Source organism: Myxine glutinosa, chromosome 2 (genome assembly GCF_964187855.1).
Source record: "Myxine glutinosa chromosome 2, kmMyxGlut1.1, whole genome shotgun sequence".
Taxonomy (NCBI): Eukaryota; Metazoa; Chordata; class Myxini; order Myxiniformes; family Myxinidae; genus Myxine; species Myxine glutinosa.
In genome coordinates this window covers 190,090,052-190,114,162 of record NC_136262.1, presented here as the reverse complement: position 1 = coordinate 190,114,162, position 24,111 = coordinate 190,090,052, and the positions used below count along the sequence as shown (strand labels likewise).

General features: G+C 44.5%; 1 protein-coding gene across 1 annotated transcript in view; it reads left to right on the top strand.

The window, feature by feature from the left end:
• Positions 1-2,328: 2,328 nt before the first annotated feature.
• The window catches only part of LOXHD1 (lipoxygenase homology PLAT domains 1), a 181,154-nt gene continuing 159,371 nt past the window's right edge, over positions 2,329-24,111 (top strand). Inside the window, exons 1-6 of the mRNA XM_068108949.2 lie at positions 2,329-4,075; positions 12,916-13,030; positions 13,514-13,594; positions 16,387-16,571; positions 18,333-18,431; positions 20,903-21,051. Coding sequence (XP_067965050.2) covers positions 2,329-4,075; positions 12,916-13,030; positions 13,514-13,594; positions 16,387-16,571; positions 18,333-18,431; positions 20,903-21,051 — 2,376 coding nt within the window. The remainder of the gene's footprint in view (positions 4,076-12,915; positions 13,031-13,513; positions 13,595-16,386; positions 16,572-18,332; positions 18,432-20,902; positions 21,052-24,111) is intronic.

The following is a 24,111-nucleotide window of genomic DNA, read 5'->3' as shown; positions in this document are numbered from 1 at the left end:
TCCCCCTGTGCTGTCTTTCCCTCGCGGTCCCCCTGTGCTGTCTTTCCCTCGCGGTCCCCCTGTGCTGTCTTTCCCTCGTGGTCCCCATGTGCTGTCTTTCCCTCGTGGTCCCCATGTGCTGTCTTTCCCTCGTGGTCCCCATGTGCTGTCTTGCCCTCGCGGTCCCCCTGTGCTGTCTTTCCCTCACGGTCCCCCTGTGCTGCCTTTCCCTCGCGGTCCCCCTGTGCTGTCTTTCCCTCACGGTCCTCCTGTGCTGTCTTTCCCTCGTGGTCCCCCTGTACTGTCTTTCCCTCGTGGTCCCCCTGTGCTGTCTTTCCCTCGTGGTCCCCATGTGCTGTCTTTCCCTCGTGGTCCCGCTGTACTGCCTTTCCCTCGCGGGTCCCCCTGTACTGTCTTTCCCTCACGGTCCCCCTGTACTGTCTTTCCCTCGTGGTCCCCATGTACTGTCTTTCCCTCACGGTCCCCCTGTGCTGTCTTTCCCTCGTGGTCCCCATGCACTGTCTTTCCCTCGCGGTCCCCCTGTGCTGTCTTTCCCTCATGGTCCCCCTGTGCTGTCTTTCCCTCGTGGTCCCCCTGTACTGTCTTTCCCTCGTGGTCCCCCTGTGCTGTCTTTCCCTCGCGGTCCCCCTGTGCTGTCTTTCCCTCGCGGTCCCCCTGTGCTGTCTTTCCCTCGCGGTCCCCCTGTGCTGTCTTTCCCTCATGGTCCCCCTGTACTGTCTTTCCCTCGCGGTCCCCCTGTGCTGTCTTTCCCTCGTGGTCCCCCTGTGCTGTCTTTCCCTCGCGGTCCCCCTGTGCTGTCTTTCCCTTGCGGTCCCCCTGTGCTGTCTTTCCCTCGCGGTCCCCCTGTGCTGTCTTTCCCTCGCGGTCCCCCTGTGCTGTCTTTCCCTCGCGGTCCCCCTGTGCTGTCTTTCCCTCGCGGTCCCCCTGTGCTGTCTTTCCCTCACGGTCCCCCTGTGCTGTCTTTCCCTCACGGTCCCCCTGGGCTGTCTTTCCCTCGCGGTCCCCCTGTACTGTCTTTACCTCGCGGTCCCCCTGTACTGTCTTTCCCTCACGGTCCCCCTGTGCTGTCTTTCCCTCGCGGTCCCCCTGTGCTGTCTTTCCCTCGTGGTCCCCCTGTGCTGTCTTTCCCTCGCGGTCCCCCTGTGCTGTCTTTCCCTCGCGGTCCCCCTGTGCTGTCTTTCCCTCGCGGTCCCCCTGTGCTGTCTTTCCCTCGCGGTCCCCCTGTGCTGTCTTTCCCTCGCGGTCCCCCTGTGCTGTCTTTCCCTCACGGTCCCCCTGTGCTGTCTTTCCCTCGCGGTCCCCCTGTACTGTCTTTCCCTCGCGGTCCCCCTGTGCTGTCTTTCCCTCGCGGTCCCCCTGTACTGTCTTTCCCTCGCGGTCCCCCTGTGCTGTCTTTCCCTCGCGGTCCCCCTGTGCTGTCTTTCCCTCGTGGTCCCCCTGTGCTGTCTTTCCCTCGCGGTCCCCCTGTGCTGTCTTTCCCTCGCGGTTGTCAGCTCTTTCACGAGCCTCGATTCATTATACAAAAAAAAAAAAGAAGATGTTCTTGCATAAACAGCATAATCCCCCAGCGAGCCATGTTTTTTGTTTAATTTTTCACATGTTATTTTAAGGAAATGCCCTGGCCTATTACCTGTGATTCCAAAAATGTTTAGGTGTTATCTATTTGTTATGTATAGAAATAGGGTGGCATTATTGGACCCTTCCACTACTACTGTATGTATGGTCTATATAATCTCCCCTTTCTTCCCTTTTTAGTACCTCCTTCAATGTCCTGTACTTCTCCCCTCACTCCTCTCACATACTCTCCTACTATATATATATATCTCATCCTAGTTCTTCTCACTTTACCTGCAACTCCCTCTAACACCCCATACAAAGCAATAAAACCAAGTAATAAATGAAGATGATATTTTTGCACTCATTAATAAATGTTATACTTAAATACATGTGTTTCTATATATAATGAACCACACAATATGGAGTTAGCTCATCATCCTACAAGGTGTCAAATACATTTTCTTTTGGCCTTAAATTGACAAGACTTTTCTAAGATTGGGTTTAGAATGCAACGTTTTTGGGGGGAGGGGGTGAGGGGGAAAGTACCTTTTGTGTTGAGTTTTGGTGAAACAGTGGACACTGGCTCTCATATTACTTGTGCTGTAACATGAATTATAAAACACATTCGGGTATTCTTTCCCTGCCTCTGGTATCACAAGGGTTCGTGCTCGGCCTCGAATGTTCCTTATTGAGCAGATGATGGGTATGTGAATGAACGTTTCCTGTTTTTTTTTTTGTTTGTTTGTTTAAATATTGAAGTGAGTTTCAGAAATGCCAAGAGAGCGTGAAAAGCACAAATCCAGGCATCGTCATGCCAAATCTGTACGAGAGATGCGACAACCACGAGACAGGCCCGACGGGGAGGAAATGGATTCACGTGAAACTGGGACAAAGCACAGGTCCAAATCAAGGAAAACAAAGAGTAATGCCAACAAGATGGATATCGATGAGATTTCACTTCTTGAGGGAGACTCTGAGGAAAGAAAGAAACGACCTGATGACGACAAGGGTATGAAAAACAAATACAAGAAAAGGAAGGGTGCTTCAAATTCCAGGGTGAAACATCGTTTGGAAGAAGAAGAGTCTTGTCAAAATGAGGAACTATCTGTAAATTGTGATATGTCTGAAACAGATTTACGTGAGAAAGAAGATAGACGGCGCATTTCTGAGTCTGAAGTGCAGGAAACCGATAGCCTACCCAGCACGTCTTCGAAGACGGAAATGATATCGAGAGTTGAAAAGAACAAGAAAATGAAAGAAAGAAAACGTGCAAGACATAGCAAATCAGACAAGGACATGGGAAATATGGATGGTGGGCCAAATGATAGCTCTGAGGAAGAACAGTGTAACTCTGTGGGCAAGAAACATTTTGGAAGAGAGAAAAGCAGGTGCAGCGGCAGTAAAACAACAAGCAAAGTAGAAATCACAACATCCCATATTCAGAAAAGGAACAAAGAAGTTGCCAGTTTCCAAGATGGATCTCTTCAAAGTAGAATGAAGGGTAGCAGCACTGGTGACGGTGACTCGAGGTCTCGAGGTAATATCTTACCTGCCGAGGATGGGTCGGACGCAGCGAAGCATAAAAAATCAATAGCACAAATAGATGCCAATTCATTCAAGGAGGTAAAGCGACGAGAAAAACCAAAGGAGATGACTATTGAAAATGAGAAACGAAAGCGATCCAAAGAAAGGAAGATATTGGCAAAGGAAGATGCTGCAGAGATGAAGAGAAGTAGAAAGAAAGAGGAAATCTCACCTGATGAAAGCATTCCAGAGGAAGGAATGAAGGAATGTATAGCAGTGGAAGATGTTGAACTTGTCATTGATGTAGAGCAAGTTTCCAATAAAGGTAAACTTACCAGAAACAGTGTCCAGCGGGCAGGTGCTAAAACCCCAGTGGAGAAAAGCATCGACAGGAAGCACAAGAAAAAAGATAAAGAAAGGTTGAAGAACAAGCAACATCAATCGATCAAAGAGACGCAGGAATTTGGCTCGGATAGAACATCGCAAACTGATACTTCCCAATTTGCAGACGACTCCATAAATGAAGAAACTTTAGATACGACAGAAGAGCAAAAACCAAATGACAAAAGCAAATCTAAAAGAAAGAAGTCCAGGAGATCAAAGGACCCCAAAATCGCAGAACTCGAGTCAAGGTCAAAAGCAGAAACCAGAAATAAAAGCAGCAATCAATTACATTTCGATGTGAATAATGACACGATGAATGATGTTGTACATGTGGGAAGGAAAACGACCAGTGAATGTGCGGAGGTTGGTCAAACAGATGAAGAGAACGTGGAAATGACTGAATCCGTAGGCAGGAGAAAGGAAAATGATGAAGAGCCATTGGGAAAAGGATCAAGAAGGAAGATGCAGCAGAAGACAGGATTTATCCGAGATGATGGGGATAACACCTCCGAGGAAGCAAATGCACTTGCATCTTCTGGTCTGGATTTCTCAATGTGTTTGAATACCCAGTTGCATCCTGAAGAGGACACTGAATACATGGCCAAGAAAGGTAATCTCACCATGCTAACTCGTAGTGTAATCATTGACTTTCTCCACATTGATAAGTGAACTTTAAGAAGTTGTTTAAAATTAGAAACAAACTCTGTAACTTAGTGTCGCTCACCACAACTTTGAGTCATTTTAGTAAAGTTGAATTTACAGTTTTTAATTTACTTTAAGTTAAGAGGCGGTCTGAAATCATTGAGAGAAACCAAACCCGGTGGTGTAGTGATTAGTTAGAGCTTCTGCTCTGAGTCTGAGAGGTCGGTGGTTTGAGCCCCGGCCGAGTCATATCAAAGACCATGCATGCTTGATGCTCAGACAAAAACCATGCATGCTCAAAAATGGTGCGTCACCATGGTCCCTTGCTTTGATGCTCGGTATTTAAAAGGATAAGATCATGGACAATCCCCATAGGTTGGCATCCATGGGAAGGAGGTTGGCATCTTTACGAAATGCCCGCTGAGTGCGGTGACAAAGGCAGGGCCATTGTTATGACGTCACTGTTACCCAGAGTACCCCAGGAAGTGACTGCACTTATCCCAAGCTCAGTGGCTGTTTGCCTTGGTTTTAAATGTTGGGTGTGTGTGTCTTTGTGTGTGTGTTTGTGTGTGCGCATCGTTGATTGCTATCTCCATATGTGGATTTCAGAAGATGTATAATGGGATACACCTATCTGATTGGCTGAGTCCGGCTATCTTCTTAAAGCCGTTTGTATCGCGTCCATGGTCTTGGGCATTTATAATGATTCATTCTCAATCCCAGTTGAGCTGACCTCTTCTTAGCCATTCCATAGAGTCTTCTTTGTCTACTCCCAATCTGTCCAACTTTTTTTCCTCTCTTTTTTTCTTCCTGCTCTTTTATCTTTTTTTCTTCTTTTTTTTTGTATACAAGATCGAGGCTCACGCGAGAGCGAACATCAATCACAAAAAAAAACAAAACAAACGGACACACAAACATACAAAAAAGGCAGCGGGAGACGATTTGGGGAGAGAGAGGGAAGCACACAAGTACAACAGCAGGGAACAGGGACAATGGAAGATCTGTGGGAGAGAGGGGGCTTGGGGGGTGGGAGGGGGCTTGTGGGGAAGGAGGAGGCAGGGGAAGGCGGGGGGGGGGGGGTTGGGAAAGTATAAAACACATTGACACTGCTGGAACTTCCAGGAAAGAAAAAAAGTCGGTATTACAAAAAAAAAAGTGTATTTGGGGTGAATTAACGGGGGTAGAAGAGATCAAGGTTTTGGATAGGGGAAGATAAGAGATGGTGGTGAACAGCTGTTTTAAAGACCTGGAGGAAGGAGTGGGATTGAAGAGAGTGAGGGATTATTTTTCCAGAGGCGGGAGTAAAGAGGAGTGAAAGTGAGCAGAGAGTCTTGCTTTTGGCAATTTCACCAGAGGAGGGTTACTGGCAGATCTTGTGGGACCTGTAGGAATATTTGGGGGACAGAGCACAGATAGAGCTGGGGGAGCTCGGCCAGATAGGAGTCGGTAGAAGACAGAAAGACCACCTACCTGCCTGCAGTGAGTGAGTGAAAGACCCTCGGAGTTAGCTTTATCACGGGAGATTCCAATGATTCTGAAAGCTTTGGTTTCAACAGCGTGAAGGTGAGCTAGGTGTGAGGCAGGAGCACCAGCCCAGAGGGGAGAACAGTATTCCATTGAGCTGTGGATGAAAGCCTTGTATGTGGTGAGGAGCTCAGGTGTGCCAAGGAAGGACCTCGCACGACGGAGGATGCCCAGTTGGCGACTGGCTTTGGAGGCCAGCTTGGAAATGTGGTTTTCCCAGGAAAGATCATGGCAGATAGTGAGACCCAAAATATTGAGTGACAGAACTTTTTTGAGAGGATTGTTCAGAAAGTAGATGGGAGGGTTGTCCAATCGGTCTTTTCGGAGAGACATAGTGAGAGTGTGTGATTTGTCAGGATTGAAAGACATGTTCCACTTGTTTGACCAGTCATTAATTTTGTCCAGGTCTGCAGAGAGTGAGAAGGCTGCAGACTGCCGATCTACGGGATGAAGAATGGAGCAGCAGAGAGTGGAGTAATCAGCAAAGAGATAGAGAGGATTTTCAAGAGAGTCAGAGAGATCATTGATGAAGACCAGAAAAAGCACAGGGCCCAGAACACTGCTTTGAGGAACTCCAGCCTGAACAGAAAGGGGAGATGAGAGAGACCCATTAAGAGCCACACATTGACTACGAACAGAGAGGAAGTCCGCAAGCCATGCGTGGAGATTTCCATGGATACCATAGGAGGAGAGTTTGATGAGCAGAGCTGGGTGCCAGACCGTATCGAAGGCACATGATATGTCAAGGGAGACAGCTCTAATTTCCTGTTTGGCATTGAGGACCTCCATCTCCTGTTTAGACAGCAGAAGCAGCATGTCCAGAGTAGAGTGACCTGGTCTGAACCCAAATTGATGATCAGAGATCAAGCCATTGGAGAAGAGGAAAGATTTGATATCCGAAGCAATGATGGATTCCATGACTTTGCTGATAATTGGGAGAAGGCTGATTGGTCTGTAGTTGCAAGGATCTGTTTTTCCACATTTTTTGTGTAAAGCGGTAATGTTGGCTGATTTCCAAGCTGATGGCAGATGACCTTGAGCAAAAGAGGGTGAAGAGAACAGAGAGAGGGTGAGATAGTGCGGCAGAGCAGGATTTTAGGACCTGTGGGCTGATGCCGTCTGATCCAGTTGCAGAATCATAGTCGAGGATTGACAGAAACTTCTCCACCTTGTCAGGAGAGAAGGACACAGAGTCCAGAGCAGGAGGGTATGACTGGGTACGGTGGGTACAGAGAGGGACGGGTTTGGGACACAAGATTTTGAGGCAAACACAGAGTTGAGGCATTCAGATTTTTCACGTGCGGATTCAGCTGTGTAGCCGTTTGAAGTAAGGGAGGGGATGGAAGGGGAACAAACATCAGAAACAGATTTGACCAGACACCACCAAGATTTGGAGGAGGGAGACAGGTTTGTGAGTTCAGTCTTGAGAGTAGAGAGATATTGTTTCCTGGCTCTCCTGAGGGTAGACACACACTTGTTCCAAGCTTTGTGAAAGGAATTGAGATTTCCTTCAGTTGGATTAGCCTTCCATGAGGTGAAGGCAAGTTGTTTCATGGCAACTGCCTCACCACAAGCTTCAGTGTACCATGGACGGGAGGAAGGGTATGACAACTGAAGACGAGTTGGAATAAATCTGTGCATGAGAGAGAGCAGTTTACTTTGGAAGAATTCCCAGGAAGAATTGATGTCAGAGGCAGTGGAGATGGGAGACCAATCCAGACGATTGATGGCTGCTTGAAGACCGTGCCAGTCAGCCTGAGTGAAATGCCAGACTCATCGGCGCTGAGGAGGCTCTCTGAGAATGGCCATAGATATCCACTTTAACAAGGAAATGACCAGAAGAACCGATTGGAGCAGAGGAAGAGCAGCAGACATTTGCAGGGAAGTTTGTCATAACCAAGTCTAGAAGAAAAGATACTCCATTGACTGAGATCCGGGTTGGGAAATTGACAGAATGTGTCAGTCCCAGTGAGTCACAGAAGTCCTTTGCTTAGGTGCCATGGCTGGTGTGAGAGGAACCCACACCCAGCCAGCTGGCATGATGACAGTTGAAGTCACCACATATGAGGAAGAGAGTTGGGATGAGTTGATAGAAGTTGGTCCATGTTGTCAGACAGGGAGATGTAAATGGAGCCATCACTGTTTGGAGGAGGGTACAGAACACATAAGAACAATAGGTGGGAGCGGAGAGGAAGCCATAGCCAGAGGTACTCCTGGGGGTGGGGTGGAGAGAGGGCAGTGCAAGGAGAGTGAGGAAGAGAGTTTTTGATAAAGATAGCAACCCCACCACCAGGACAAGGCTCAGGTCTATCATACCGGAGGAGGGAGTAACCAGGAAGAGATATTAAAGAATCAGAGACGGCTTGAAAGAGGAAAATTTATGTTCAGCAGATTACCTCTGGTTTGTCAGAAGCAACCTGTATGGCGAGATCAGTCAGGTTTGAGCGAAGGCCCCGGATGTTTGAGGTCCATCCCGTTAAGGAAGAGGGAGGGGGAGCATGGGGTACATGACAGGGGAGGGGATTGGTAGGGTAAGATGAGGGGTGAGAGGGGGAGGTAGGGAGAGCTGTTGATAGTGTGTCGGAAATTGCAGAAGAGTTATGAGAAAAGGAAGGATGAGGAGGACAAAAGGTTTGATAGTGATGGGAAAAGGCACAGTGAGGTGTTGTTTGAGGGTGGTGCAGAGCATAGTTGAAGGTTGGAGGAGGTGGAGGTATGTGATGGAAGGGAGAGGAAGTGGGGAGGAGGTAGCTTTGAGGAGGAGGTGTTCGGGGGGAGATTTGGAGAGAGATTGTAGGGGGGAGATTAGAAGAGGAGGGGTGAGGGAGGAGTTTTGAAGGGGAGGGGTGAGGGGTAGATTAGAAGGGGAGAGGTGAGGGGGGAGTTTGGGAGGGGAGGGGTGAGGGGGGAGTTTAAAAAGTGGACGATTTTTGAAAAAGAACATTTATTACAATTTGGGTTCATTGTGATTTTCAAATGAGAGATCCGTTTGAGAACGATAGAGGAGGGGTGGAATGAAGGTGAGTTTCGAGAATGTTGGGTGGAATGACTGTAAGAGATTGAATTTTTTTTTGAAGTGGAATGATTTGAAGAGGGTATTGAAAAAAGCCTTTAAAAACAGGAAGAAAAACAGCGTGTTGTAATAAACCATTGAATAAAACACTGCAGGGGAAAGTTTAAACATATTTAAACAAAACCGTGAAAACCAATCTGGGAAAAGTCCCTGAAGTGAGGGCGTGGATCAGAGAAAGGAGAAAGGGTTAAACGAGATGGAGGAAACTAGAATTTGAAGGTTGAGTTATGGCTGAAGATGGAAGGAAGAGGTGGAAGAGGAGATAAAGGGGGCGGGGCGAGTAGAGAAGGAAATAATAATTTTTTTGGTGGTTTGGTGTTCGTTTTTTTTGTTGTTTTTGTATATGGAATGTTAAACAAAGGATAGATGTTCGGGGAAGTTAGGGGGAGAAAAGAAAATCGAAGAAATAAGCAATACAGCGAAGGAAAGAACTTAAATGCATAAAACGCCGCCTGGGTGAGGGAAGCCTCAAGTTACCAGGCCGCACACGCGGTGCGAGCAGAAAACGATTTAAATATACACAAGTTTGCGAATTGCAAACCAAGATTAATTCGAAAACACACAGAACACATACACAATGAAATAACAAGCGGAAATTTGACAAAGACACAAATTGGAAAAATACTTTAAACTTTGAAGCCGTGCAGATGTCGAAGTCGCTTCCTTGCTCGAGGGACTGGAAACGAAAGGTGTTTTCCCCAGTTGTTGGTGTGTATCTGTTGATATTTAGTTTCACATTTATTCTTTGGCATTTTTGCTATCAATTGGTGTGTGTGTGTGTGTGTGTGTGTGTGTGTGTGTGTGTGTGTGTGTGTGTGTGTGTAAGTTGTTGGAGGATGCATAACAATTGAACAAAAGGGCCCCACATGGCCGCTTGTTGGTGGTGAGTCTTCAGCCCATGTGGCCCGCAATGAAAGAACGGCCCACTGGTCTTCAATGCATAAGTGGGACCACGGGGCCTTTCAATGTGGGAATCTTATCGGCCCACAACAAACAAATGGCCCATGGTCCTCAATGAGCAATGGCCCGCTTGCCTTCAAAAGCGGGGAGTGCAGTCGTCTGTCCTTGCTGGACCAGCCTCAAAAGGTCTTCCTGGCCTTCAAGTGCCCTTCACAATAATTGGCACATCAGGTAAGTGAACACAGATTAATGGGAAGGAAAGGCAAGCCCGACAGGTAAGCAGATGGCTGACGTGTGGTTGGCCGGCCTTGGTACTCACAGTAGCCGGAGCGCATGCTCGGCCCATTTACTAGACACCCCTGTTCCTCTGGGCTTCTGATTGGCTCGGGTTGGTGCTTCGGCGCTCTTCCCCTCTAAACCTTCTTCATAGAAGCCACAAGCCCAGCCCAACAATGACTTTTGCACATTTACAAAAAAAAAGAACTTCCACCAGCACTAACAGCAGAACAGAACTTCCACCAGCACTAACAGCAGAACGACTTGATGCACCAAATAATCTGAACCCCCAACTCTTCTAACGTCAATGCAGGTGAGGATTTGTCTCCACAATGGGTGTAATCTGCTCTACCCTCACACAAACACCTTCTTCGTACCATTTGCACAATCTCAAATCCCTAAAAAATTTCACAACACACCTCATTCACACCTCATCATTACACAACACACATTCCTCCGTTCATTCCTTATTCGTCGGAACTAACAAGGAAAGTGAGGAAGGATCTAATCAAAGTCATTCAATTGTAAAAATAATTAATACCCCCAATCACATCAATTCAAAATGTCACGAATCTCTTTAATCGAATCTAATCTGCACGCACACACACAACCAAACCCGCAGGCAAGCACACCGACTCACACTCACACGCCACTGTGGAGTGTCCCTTCACAAAACCCACTCTCCCCATTTTTACATCATTTGTTCACGTACCTGCTGCAGGCAAATGCCGGCTCCACCTAGTGATTGGAACACCCTGCCGGTTCCTCCGGAACGGATTTGCCCACCTGTATAACCTTGGAGGCCACGTACGCATTTCTCGCCTCACTTCTTCTGCCAAGGCCTGTTAAATTATCCCGTCCCCTGTTTTGCAATCGTGTGTGTGTGTGTGTGTGTGTGTGTGTGTGTGTGTTGAATTCAGTGACCAGATATGAAAGTCCTCTTCAAATTTCAAGTCAATCGGATGAAAATTGAGGATTTTAGACATTTGGCCTATGTTGACCTTTTGGCCTATGTTGATCTCAAAAATACTTGGTGGTTGAATTCAGCGACCAGATATGCAAGTCCTCTTCAAATTTCAAGTCTATTGGATGAAAATTGAGGATTTTAGAAATTTGGCCTATGTTGACCTTTTGGCCTATGTTGACCTCAAAAATACTTGGTGGTTGAATTCAGTGACCAGATATGCAAGTTCTCTTCAAATTTCAAGTCAATTGGATGAAAATTGAGGATTTTAGAAATTTGGCCTATGTTGACCTTTTGGCCTATGTTGACCTTTTGGCCTATGTTGACCTCAAAAATACTGGGTGGTTGAATTCAGTGACCAGATATGCAAGTCCTCTTCAAATTTCAAGTCAATCAGATGAAAATTGAGGATTTTAGAAATTTAGCAAAGTTGGTGACCTTTGGCCTATTTTGACCTTTTGACCCTAAAAACAATACTAGGCTTCTTGCTTTACCATTTGGTGAAGTTTCGTGAAGATCGGTTGAAAATTGTGACCGAGGCCGGTGACAGGCGGGTGGCAAAAAATAGGCCGATGACAAACAAACAGACAGACAGACAAAACCACAAACGCAACTGACCAATATACAGTACTTGAAAATCTTTGATTTTGCAAGTAACAAACAAAAACTTTCTTTTATATATATGGAAGAAGAAGAAGATAACTAGAGTCTAATTACGGAGCACCCACCTCAAATAAGCTTGCACACAAACGTCCTTGCACCACGCTGGGGGCGGTCACGTGATCCTCAAGAAGGGCAGCTTTGTGCTTCGGGAGTGCCTCGTTCTCGACCTCACGTGGATGGTTCATGTGACCAGGATTACGTCACCACGCAGACCGTCTTGGCTAAGAATAGAACGACTTTTCCCGCTGCCCGTGTGTAAAAGCCACTCTATTTTTACTTTTATTTATTTATTTATTTTTGAGGGTGAAAAATCAGCGGTGCGGTTAATACACCGGAAAATTCGGTACACGCCAAGTGGAATCAGGAGTTGCATGCAAGTGGAAGTGGAATCAGGAGATAAATGCAATCTTACAATGGATAATCTGTTCTGTTACGAATGTAATTCAAGTTGTGGTCCAAATAATAAAATAATCTGTGTGTGTGGACATGCATATGTCATGTAACGTTACACATCATTACATATTTACTTTGTATATCCACTAGCCTTATCAATTGAAATGTATTTAACCCTTAGATGCGTCAAATAATTCTTAGATGCAGGCGTCAAAAATCCTACATAAACGCAGCCAATGGGCCTCGGAGGCCCAACGGATGTATTCGTGTAATGTTTTTTTGTTTTTTTTAATATAGATTTGTTTTCTTTCATATCCTTTTTCAATCCAAGTCGATGCTCATGGATGTTTATTTGCTCAGAAAATGTGAATCATTGATCCTATTAGTTGGAAGAATCCCATACAAGTAATTAATCTTTTTCTTTTTTTTGCAAAAAAAATTTTTGGGCTTGGTTTTTCAACTTTTTTTTTCTAAAAGGTTGAGGCTCATAAAGGAGTATTTGCTCAAAAAATATGATTCACATCCTTTTATTTAGAATGTATATGTCCACAACTGCCAAAAATCCTACACCTATGCAGCCATTGGGCCTCGGAGGCCCCACGAATGTATTCGTGTAAAGTTTTTTAATTTTCATATTTTTGTCACTGAATTATTTGTAACCAAGTTATAGGAGCATATAATGAGGCTCATATCAAGAAAGTAATGATATAACATAGTAGTACAACAACATTTATGCGGGGCCTCGAAGGCCACAGGCCTGCATTTGTGTATGATTTTCGGGTTATAAGTGAAGAATGAAGATTTTCCCACGAGCCTCAATGAAATTTTTATTTATTTATGTCACTGAATTTTGTGTAACAACATGAAAGTCCGTGAAAATGAGGGTCCTTCCAAAAAAAATAAATAGACAGCATAGTTTTTGCGAAACAAAAAAACCTTGTGGGCCTCCGATGCCCAATCACTGCATCCAAGGGGTAATACAAGCTCTGGTCTTGTGACGTATGGCGACTTGCAGTGTACGAGGTGGTGATAGCGACTGGCGATGTCCGAGGAGCCGGAACAGATGCAAACGTGTTCATCACTTTATACGGCCAATCAGGAACCAGCCCCAAACTCCATCTCACCAGCAAGTACGTTCTGTCAATTTCAGGTTGTAACCGGTTGACATCGATCGGCTTTTGATCTCACAATTCTGTGCTAAGAAAATGCAGAAACTAAAATTTGCACTCCATTGACTTGTCAAGATCCATAATCGAAATGAAGCTTCGGTCATAACACTGTTGCCTTTGTCCTTCCAGCCCATTGCAGAAACGCAACGCAAACAGGTGTATGTTGCCTCCATGAAGAACTGACTAGTTGTCGGCACTGTTTCTAGAACAGCTGAAGTCACCAAAGGTGTTTTCACAGTAAAATAACATGCCATGTCTTCAAATATCTATTCTCCCCAAATATCTGTAAGCCATGGTTTGCTTATTTTACTATGTCTGTGTGCTTTGCTTTAGCAGGCAAATTTATATTGTCTTGTTCAAGCGCTCCGATTTGCTCTCTGTGAATGTTATGTTACATCAGTGTGATTTGCTGTGGCTATTGCCAAGTCAGGCTTTCATTTGCAGGTCCAAAGAGTGCTTCGAGAGGTGCAAGACCGACGTGTTCAGACTTAAAACCTACAATGTCGGAGTGCTAAAGAAGGCCAGGTAAGTGTTTTAAGTATGAGTTGTACAATCATATTAAAATACAATCTTGGTGTCTGTCTGTCTGTCGCACCGAGATACATTTGGCCGTTACTTATCCAATCACAAACTTAACAGGGGGACTAAGGGTAACACGGTAGACCGGACGTTGTAGCGACTTCCATTATCCCCCTCCCCAAGGGAGTTGTCCGTCTTGGGAAAAATCTGTGTTAAGGCGTATAGATAGCTAAATATGGCGTTTCCCCAAGGCCGCTTCTAATAACAAAAGTAAACAAGAAAGAGCAATCAGAGATTGCAGACCCTCGCCAAGATGTGTTTTCAGTGGGTTTAAGACTTTTGTGTTAAAACAAATATGGTGGCCGAACCACGTGACCGATGACGTCATCATCATTTTAAAAAGTTATTCCACATGGAGAGTTCTTTACAATGAGCCATCTCTCAATTTTTTCTATGCAGTGCTTTCAGAGATAGAGGTGGAAATTTTTTCGGTTTTCCCAAGATGGCGGGCGAACCACGTGAACGATGACGTCATCATTATTATTTTTTTCTCCACCAATTTATCCCGAGATGATGCTCAAGAAATTTCATCTTGATCGGATGAAGTTTTGTACTTGTCGAATTATGACGTCATAATGGAGACACCTATGATATCATTAATATATGTTATTCCCCATGGAGAGTTCTTTACAATGAGCCATCTGCGTTTATGTATGTGTGTGTGTTTATGTGTGTGTGTTTATGTGTGTGTGTTTATGTGTGTGTGTTTATGTGTGTGTTTATGTGTGTGTGTTTATGTGTGTGTGTTTATATGTGTGTGTGTTTATATGTGTGTGTGTTTATGTGTGTGTGTGTTTATGTGTGTGTTTATGTGTGTTTATGCATGTGTTTGTGTGTGTTTATGTGTGTGTGTTTATGTGTGTATTTATGTGTGTGTTTATGTGTGTGTTTATGTGTGTGTTTATGTGTGTATTTGTTTGTGTGTTTATGTGTGTGTTTATGTGTGTGTTTATGTGTGTGTTTATGTGTGTGTTTATGTGTGTGTTTATGTGTGTGTTTATGTGTGTGTTTATGTGTGTGTTTGTGTGTGTTTATTTGTGTGTATTTGTGTGGTTATGTGTGGTTATGTGTGTGTTTATGTGTGTGCTTATGTGGGTGTTTATGTGTGTGTTTGTGTGTGTATTTCTGTGTGTTTATGTATGTGTTTATGTGTGTATTTGTCTGTTTATCTGTGTGTTTATGTGTGTGTTTTTGTGTGTGTTTATGTGTGTGTTTTTGTGTGTGTTTATGTGTGTATTTGTCTGTTTATGTGTGTGTTTATGTGTGTGTTTATGTGTGTTTTTGTGCATGTTTATGTGTGTGTTTATGTGTGTGTTTATGTGTGTTTATGTGTGTGTTTTTGTGCGTGTTTATGTGTGTGTTTATGTGTGTGTTTATGTGTTTATGTGTGCTTATGTGTGTGTATTTGTGTGTTTGTGTGTGTTTATGTTTGTGTTTATGTGTGTGTTTATGTGTGTGCTTATGTGAGTTTATTTTTGTGTTTATGTGTGTTTTTGTGTGTGTGTATTTGTGTGTTTGTGTGTGTTTATGTGTGTTTATGTGTGTTTATGTGTGTGTATTTGTGTGTGTTTGTGTGTGTTTATGTTTGTGTTTATGTGAGTGTATTTGTGTGTGTTTATGTGTGTATTTGTGTGTATTTGTGTGTGTTTATGTGTGTATATGTGTGTGTTTATGTGTGTGTTTATGTGAGTGTATTTGTGTGTGTTTTTGTGTGTTTGTGTTTATGTGTGTGTTTATGTGTGTGTTTATGTGTGTGTTTATGTGTGTGTTTATGTGAGTGTATTTGTGTGTGTTTATGTGTGTGTCTGTGTGTTTGTGTGTATGTGGCATGTTTTTTGTGGAGTTTTACTGGAGCTTTCTGATGTGGAATGTGACACACCAAATCATGTCAAACTAGAATCCGGGCACTCGGTAGAGCGCATACCTTCGCCGCAGCTACTGTTCTGTACTTGGCATGGGAGTGTATGCGATGTGAAACTTTATGTGAAATGCGATCGATTTTTAAAAATCAGAATTTGAGCAAATCTGTTTCATTCGTCTGTTAATATGCCTCCCCGATTGACAAATCTGCAATTTGAATTTCATTTGAGGTTGAAATGATTGCGGGAGATCGCGTTATAGTGATGACGTCTTGGATGGACATCCTCTTCTTCAGTCGCTCATAACTTTGAGTGAAATACGATCGAGTTAAAAATAGTCAGAATTTGAGCAAATCTGTTTCATTCGTTTGTTAATATGCCTCATCTCTTGACAAATCTGCAATTATAATTTTTTTTGAGGTTGAAATGATCGCGGGAGATCGCGTTATAGTGATGACGTCCTGGATGGACATCTTCTTCTTCAGTCGCTCATAACTTTGAGTGAAATACGATCGAGTTAAAAATAGTCAGAATTTGAGCAAATCTGTTTCCCAAAATCTAATCAAATGTGTCCCGTATAATAACCAATCATCCCACCAAATTTCATGCAATTCGGTTGAATACTTTTTGAGTTATGCGATTAACATACACACACACAGACATACAAATAAATACACAGCGATCAAAACATAACCTTCCGCTTTTGCGAAGGTAATAATAACAATAAATATTTCATTAAAGCTTTTTGTTATTTCTATGTGGATACACCCATTTGATTCCAAGATAAATTATTTTATAGTAGAAGAGTGATCTGCACAAGGAAATACCACATTCATTGCGAGACTTGGATGGTGCAGAGCATGTCGCCCTGGCCCATAGGATCGAGCATGACAACACAGGAGCCAATGCAAGTTGGTTTCTGGAGCGGGTCACCGTTACCGACGTAAACCGACCACATCTGCGGTATTACTTCCCTTGCGGCCAATGGCTGAGCCGCATTGAGGGAGACGGCCTCACAGCACGTGACCTCGTGGGAAGTCTCGATCCGGGAAATGTGCCCAGATGTATGTACGCGGTGCCCGTGTATGTTCCGTTAGCATTTTGTTCTGTCTTGCATCTTTAGAAAAATAAGTTGTAACTGTTTTAATTTAAATTTTCATCTATCAGTTCAGTTTTCTGAGTGCTGCATAACGTTGATGGTAAAATATAATTCATATGTGAAATACAAGTAAACTAGTAAAAAGTCCTTCAAAAATGACGGGTTGGAACAGTTTATTTGAAGGTGCAGCCTCGTGAGAGTGCTAAAGTCTGAAGCCTTGGCCTAGTTTCAGGTGTACTTTTATCTTATTTATTTATTAGATATCCTACGGTTGTAAATGAACACTCATTTTACTCTGCGCGCGTTGCACATCATGTGCAGCAAATTTCACCTCCCTGCACCTTGTATTTTTTTTAACGCTTCTGCACACCGCTCTTGAGGCTCTTCTATACTATAAAGAAAAACGCTTCTGCACACAAGCCACTGTCTACAATTATAATAAAAGAGACATAATTTCTCTTTTATGGAAAATGTTTTTCGAATTTGTTTTATCCTCAAAAATAGACTGAAGTGAACACACTACGGTCTATTTTTGAGGTTAAAAGATTGGCCTTTAAAACCCGACTCAAATCTTTCTTATGAACGGGGACAGACAAACACACAAACTGGCATTGTGTTCTACTAGCAACGGTACCCGCCCTAAGGGGCGGGGCTTCAATTGGGAGGCCCAAATGAAAAGGCAAATATCAGAAATTGAAGGCTTTTTAAAATTTTAAACGATTCATATAAACATCCGTTGAATCATATCACATGCAAATCATCAAAATGTAAACAGTACATGGCGCCCATTTTGAAAAAAGATTGAATTCTGCAAAACGGAAGCGGCCGCTACACGTCTTTCTCAGTCGCACGTTTATGTGTGAAGAGTGCACGCCGAATCTGTAACACGGAAGCGGCCGCTACACCTGTTTCTCAGTCGCTTTGCACACGCTGCCATGTTACTTCGGAGCCGCACGTTTATATAGGAAGAGTTCGTCAGGAGTCGATCAACTCTCTCCTGGTACGTAGAATAAACAGTATTTGTAGAATTTCAAAAAAAGCCACATCACTGTTCATACCGGTAAATATTATTCCATAGTTTGGAAAACCTGGAAAATTGGAAAACTTGGAAAAACAATATAGCCTATTTTACTCCCAAGTGTCCCAGGAATACCCACTCAAAATATCGTTGCGATCGGTTCAGCCGTTTTTGTAGTACCTCCGAACGGACGGACGGACATTTGGTGAATTATAATAAGATATGGTAGATTCATAGATGAAGTGTGTCTTGCGGCGTCGATAAGGCACAGATGGGTTGATGGCCTAAACCTCACGGACAGAAAACATGTATGCATTGGACCACATACATGATATTGAACCTGTTTGATCACCCCTTATTATTAACCTAGTTCTGTGAGTGGTTAGTACAAGATTGCGCTCATTTTATACAGCATGGGCAATTTGTGCAAAAATACCAGTAGACCTTCAAGAAATGGTCGAAACCTCTTGAATATCAAAATGGATGTGTAATTGAAACAATTAACTGACAATGACAATGACAGGGTCACAGTCACAGGCTAAGACCTCCTCCTGATGAGGCTCCTCCTGTGCAGAAGATCCTTGTAATGGAACATCTTTTATCATTACCTTGTGTGCATGTCTTTATTAAGAATTAGTAAATCTGCCGAATGAGTAAATGCAAAACATAGACTTGATATCAGTGGTGTGTGGTTTCCCTGTTGTTTAGCAAAGAAATACGTGGTTCGAGTTCTTACCGGGGACGTGAAGGGAGGAGGGACTGATGCAGATGTGTTCATAACCGTGTTTGGAGAACTGGGCGACACAGGTAACTTGTCGTCGATGGAACAAAAGTTTTTAAACAAAACCTACGACGGGTTTCTGTAAAAAATACTATTTGGAGTAATTGCTGATGTGTATCACTTTGTAGAAGCAGAAAGTATCGATATCAGCAATGTGCACCCTTAATATCATATGGTTCATCCTCTAAAATGTAAAAATAAGATAATTATCAAATTGAAGACCAAATACTGCATTGGAGTCATCAGTACAACCCAAAGAAGTAAAGAGTAAAGATGGAGTCATCAGGAGGAACCTGGATAGGTTTCGGGTTTTGGCCGCTACCCTCAAACGCATTGAGGTGTAGACAAGTGAGCCTTATAGAAAATTTTCTGCAAGAATTCACTTCTGCTTTGACAGCTATATAAAGAAAGAGAGAAATAAAGAAAAAGCAAGAATTAGAATGATTTACGAGAAATGTAAAAAAAAGTAGAAACAAGTGTTACTCCACAGGCTCAAACGCAGCAACTGGTGCAAGCTACTTGGGGTCCGTCAGCAAGAAAGCACAGCCCACACTTATTGATAACTGTCCCATTGCCCAAACATTTAGAAATCACATGTGATACATCTAATGTATTCTTGAATGTTGTCCTCAAACATTTTTATAAAAGGTCTGCAAGAATGGGAGACTTAGTCCAGGAACATTGGGGTTAAAATGTAAATAAATAGTACTAAGTTAATGTTTTCAGCATATTTGCAAAATATCCCATTGAACAACATATCTAAAGTTCCTAGGTTTCCCATGTGTGCTTTATTCACAAGTGTGTCGATGATTGTTATCTCCATATCGGGTTTTAAGAGGTGGAACGGAGTCCTCCCAGGACTAAAAGTATCCACCCCTGCTTCGGTGAAGGATTGCGATTCATGGGCTAAGTTGTGTTGTTCTCAGAGTTTTGTTCCAAGAGCTTTTTTCAGGATCGTCACTGAGCTCCGTACAGTGTCCAACTGTACGTAGTTTGTTTGTGCTAATGTTCCCAGGGATTGTTTTTAAGATCTCTGTGTGGTTCTTCTTTATCATTCCCGTTGCCCCAATTATCACTGGTACAATCTTGGAACTCTTCAGCTTCCAGGATCTTTTCATTTCATTCTAGAGGTCTTGATATTTGGTCATTTTCTTGATATCTGCATTATTTAGGCCAAAATCGCTGGGTATTGATATCTTAATCAGCCCAACGCTGTCTTTTCCTCTTTGTTCCTGAGAACTATGTCTGGTTACAGTGCTTTGTTTTCTCTGTTCACACTGGATGTGATCATCAAGTCGAATGTGAGCATTACTTCCTTATTTTCAATGATTCGTTTTGTTTCATGTTTCCATGAGTTTTGTGGAACAGGAATATTGAAATTTCTGCAGATGTGCCAGCGGATTACTCTACATACATTGTTGTGTCTTTGGGTGTACAGCTACTCTGACATGAGTTTTTTACATCCCAATAGGAAGTGACTCGTGCTTTCTGTTTATACCTTGCAGGACCTACACTTGTCCGATTGATTCAGTCCTACCATCTTTTTAAAGCCGTTGGTGTCGTGTCCTTGGTCTTGGGCATTAACCCTTTGAGTACGGAATTTTTTTTTGATAAAAGATACCCCCGGTACGGGATTAATTTGGCATTTTGGTACGGGAATGCAACCACGTACTGACGATATATTTATAGGTATAGTCGATGATGTGTAGTAACGTCATCCGTCATCCGTACACAAAACTTTTTCGTGGGTTGTCGCACTGGACGTCATCCGTACTCAAAGGGTTAATAATGATTCGTTCTGGCTGTGTGTGTTTTTATATTACAGGTACTGCCAATAACTCCCCTTACTACTTTTTTTCATTGTGCACAGATATCATTTTATGGCAATAAAGTGACTGTTTAAAGATGTACGTTTCCACTGACCCAAAATATACTTGATCTCAGCAAGAGGTCAACATGTTAAAATGGTATCATTTCACAGCAATGATCTGACCCCACTGGCTAACCTCCTCTACTATGGATTGAGCAAGAGAAAGAGACCATGCAAGAGTCAACAAATTAAAGTTTGGTTGTTGTGTCCACTGTCCATGGTATTGATGGTTGTTGCTGTCTGTGGCAGTAGTGATGGTTGTCGTTTCCAGTCATGTATTTGCTGAAGCAAGTGATCTATATCTATAAAAATGAAAACCACGGTCCGTGAAGCCGTGTGATTTGCATGTCTATCAATTACGTACTCTTAGAATGTACCTTTTGAACCTTTTGACCCTTCATACTGCTGAGACCCCTTAGGCTTAGACCATTGAAGACTCTTTAAGACCCCTCAAGACCCTTAAGACCCCTAACGACCTCTAAGACCCTTGAGACCATTCAGACACCCAAGACCTTTTAAGATCCTGAAGACCCTTGAGACCCCAAAGACCCATTAAACCCCTAAGACCCATCACTGCCAAAAAAAATCAGTCTTTTTAACCCAGTTTTATCCATATGACACTGCCAGGTGAGAGGAAACTGGACAATGAGAAGAACAATTTTGAGCGTGGACTTGAGGACAAATTTACAATTGAATCTCCAGATCTTGGAGCCATTAAGAAAATCTCCATTGGTCACAACAACAAGGGATCTTCTTCAGGCTGGTTTATCGACAAGGTGAGCTTTCGTGGGAAAAACTTGAAATGGGTGAAAAGGATAGTTCAGAAGTACCGATTTTTATATCGCACAAAGTTTCATGTATCTTTCTTAAGATCTTTCTTTCTAAACATTGTGATTCCAAGTCGATACAATCACTTCCTTCTCGCGCTCATTCCCCTTGTTCCTTCTTGTACTCATTCACCGCAGTTCTTTCTCACGCTCATTCCCCTCAGTTCTTCCTCGCGCTCATTCCCCTCAGTTCCTTCTTGTACTCATTCTCCTCAGTGCCTTCTCATGCTCATTCTCCTCAGTGCCTTCTCACGCTCATTCCCCTCAGTGCCTTCTCATGCTCATTCTCCTCAGTGCCTTCTCATGCTCATTCTCCTCAGTGCCTTCTCACGCTCATTCTCCTCAGTGCCTTCTCACGCTCATTCTCCTCAGTGCCTTCTCACGCTCATTCTCGTCAGTGCCTTCTCACGCTCATTCTCCTCAGTGCCTTCTCACGCTCATTCCCCTCAGTGCCTTCTCATGCTTAATATTCTCCTCAGTGCCCTTTCACGCTCATTCTCCTCAGTGCCTTCTCACGCTCATTCCCCTCAGTGCCTTATCACGCTCATTCCCCTCAGTGCCTTCTCACGCTCATTCCCCTCAGTGCCTTCTCATGCTCATTCTCCTCAGTGCCTTCCCATGCTCATTCCCCTCAGTGCCTTCTCATGCTCATTCCCCTCAGTGCCTTCTCATGCTCATTCCCCTCAGTGCCTTCTCATGCTCATTCCCCTCAGTGCCTTCTCATGCTCATTCTCCTCAGTGCCTTCTCACGCTCATTCCCCTCAGTGCCTTCTCACGCTCATTATCCTCAGTGCCTTCTCATGCTCATTCCCCTCAGTGCCTTCTCGGGCTCATTCCCCTCAGTGCCTTCTCACGCTCATTCTCCTCAGTGCCTTCTCATGCTCATTCTCCTCAGTGCCTTCTCGCACTCATTCCCCTCAGTGCCTTCTCACGTTCATTCTCCTCAGTGCCTTCACATGCTCATTCCCCTCAGTGCCTTCTCACGCTCATTCTCCTCAGTGCCTTCTCATGCTCATTCCCCTCAGTGCCTTCTCGGGCTCATTCCCCTCAGTGCCTTATCACGCTCATTCTCCTCAGTGCCTTCTCATGCTCATTCTCCTCAGTGCCTTCTCGCGCCCATTCCCCTCAGTGCCTTCTCACGTTCATTCTCCTCAGTGCCTTCTCATGCTCATTCCCCTCAATGCATTTTCATGCTCATTCTCCTCAGTGCATTTTCATGCTCATTCTCTTCAGTGCCTTCTCATGTTCATTCCCCTCAGTGCCTTCTCATGCTCATTCCCCTCAGTGCCTTCTCATGCTCATTCCCCTCAGTGCATTTTCATGCTCATTCTCCTCAGTGCCTTCTCATGTTCATTCCCCTCAGTGCCTTCTCATGCTCATTCCCCTCAGTGCCTTCTCATGCTCATTCCCCTCAGTGCATTTTCATGCTCATTCTCCTCAGTGCCTTCTCATGTTCATTCCCCTCAGTGCCTTCTCATGCTCATTCCCCTCAGTGCCTTCTCATGCTCATTCCCCTCAGTGCATTTTCATGCTCATTCTCCTCAGTGCCTTCTCATGTTCATTCCCCTCAGTGCCTTCTCATGCTCATTCCCCTCAGTGCCTTCTCATGCTCATTCTCCTCAGTGCCTTCTCATGCTCATTCCCCTCAGTGCCTTCTCACGCTCATTCCCCTCAGTGCCTTCTCATGCTCATTCCCCTCAGTGCCTTCTCATGCTCATTCCCCTCAGTGCCTTCTCACGCTCATTCCCCTCAGTGCCTTCTCATGCTCATTCCCCTCAGTGCCTTCTCACGCTCATTCCCCTCAGTGCCTTCTCATGCTCATTCCCCTCAGTGCCTTCTCATGCTCATTCCCCTCAGTGCCTTCTCATGCTCATTCCCCTCAGTGCCTTCTCATGCTCATTCCACTCAGTGCCTTCTCACGCTCATTCCCCTCAGTGCCTTCTCATGCTCATTCCCCTCAGTGCCTTCTCATGCTCATTCTCCCTCAGTGCCTTCTCATGCTCATTCTCCTCAGTGCCTTCTCACGCTCATTCCCCTCAGTGCCTTCTCATGCTCATTCCCCTCAGTGCCTTCTCATGCTCATTCCCCTCAGTGCCTTCTCATGCTCATTCCCCTCAGTGCCTTCTCATGCTCATTCCCCTCAGTGCCTTCTCATGCTCATTCCCCTCAGTGCCTTCTCACGCTCATTCCCCTCAGTGCCTTCTCATGCTCATTCCCCTCAGTGCCTTCTCACGCTCATTCCCCTCAGTGCCTTCTCATGCTCATTCCCCTCAGTGCCTTCTCACGCTCATTCCCCTCAGTGCCTTCTCATGCTCATTCCCCCTCAGTGCCTTCTCATGCTCATTCCCCTCAGTGCCTTCTCATGCTCATTCTCCTCAGTGCCTTCTCATGCTCATTCCCCTCAGTGCCTTCTCATGCTCATTCTCCTCAGTGCCTTCTCATGCTCATTCTCCTCAGTGCCTTCTCATGCTCATTCCCCTCAGTGCCTTCTCATGGTCATTCCCCTCAGTGCCTTCTCATGCTCATTCCCCTCAGTGCCTTCTCATGCTCATTCCCCTCAGTGCCTTCTCATGCTCATTCCCCTCAGTGCCTTCTCATGCTCATTCTCCTCAGTGCCTTCTCATGCTCATTCCCCTCAGTGCCTTCTCATGCTCATTCCCCTCAGTGCCTTCTCATGCTCATTCCCCTCAGTGCCTTCTCATGCTCATTCCCCTCAGTTCCTTCTCATGCTCATTCTCCTCAGTGCCTTCTCATACTCATTCCCCTCAGTGCCTTCTCATGCTCATTCTCCTCAGTGCCTTCTCACGCTCATTCTCCTCAGTGCCTTCTCGCGCTCATTCCCCTCAGTGCCTTCTCACGCTCATTCCCCTCAGTGCCTTCTCATGCTCATTCTCCTCAGTTCCTTCCTGTACTCATTCTCCTCAGTTCCTTCTCACGCTCATTCTCCTCAGTGCCTTCTCATGCTCATTCTCCTCAGTTCCTTCCTGTACTCATTCTCCTCAGTTCCTT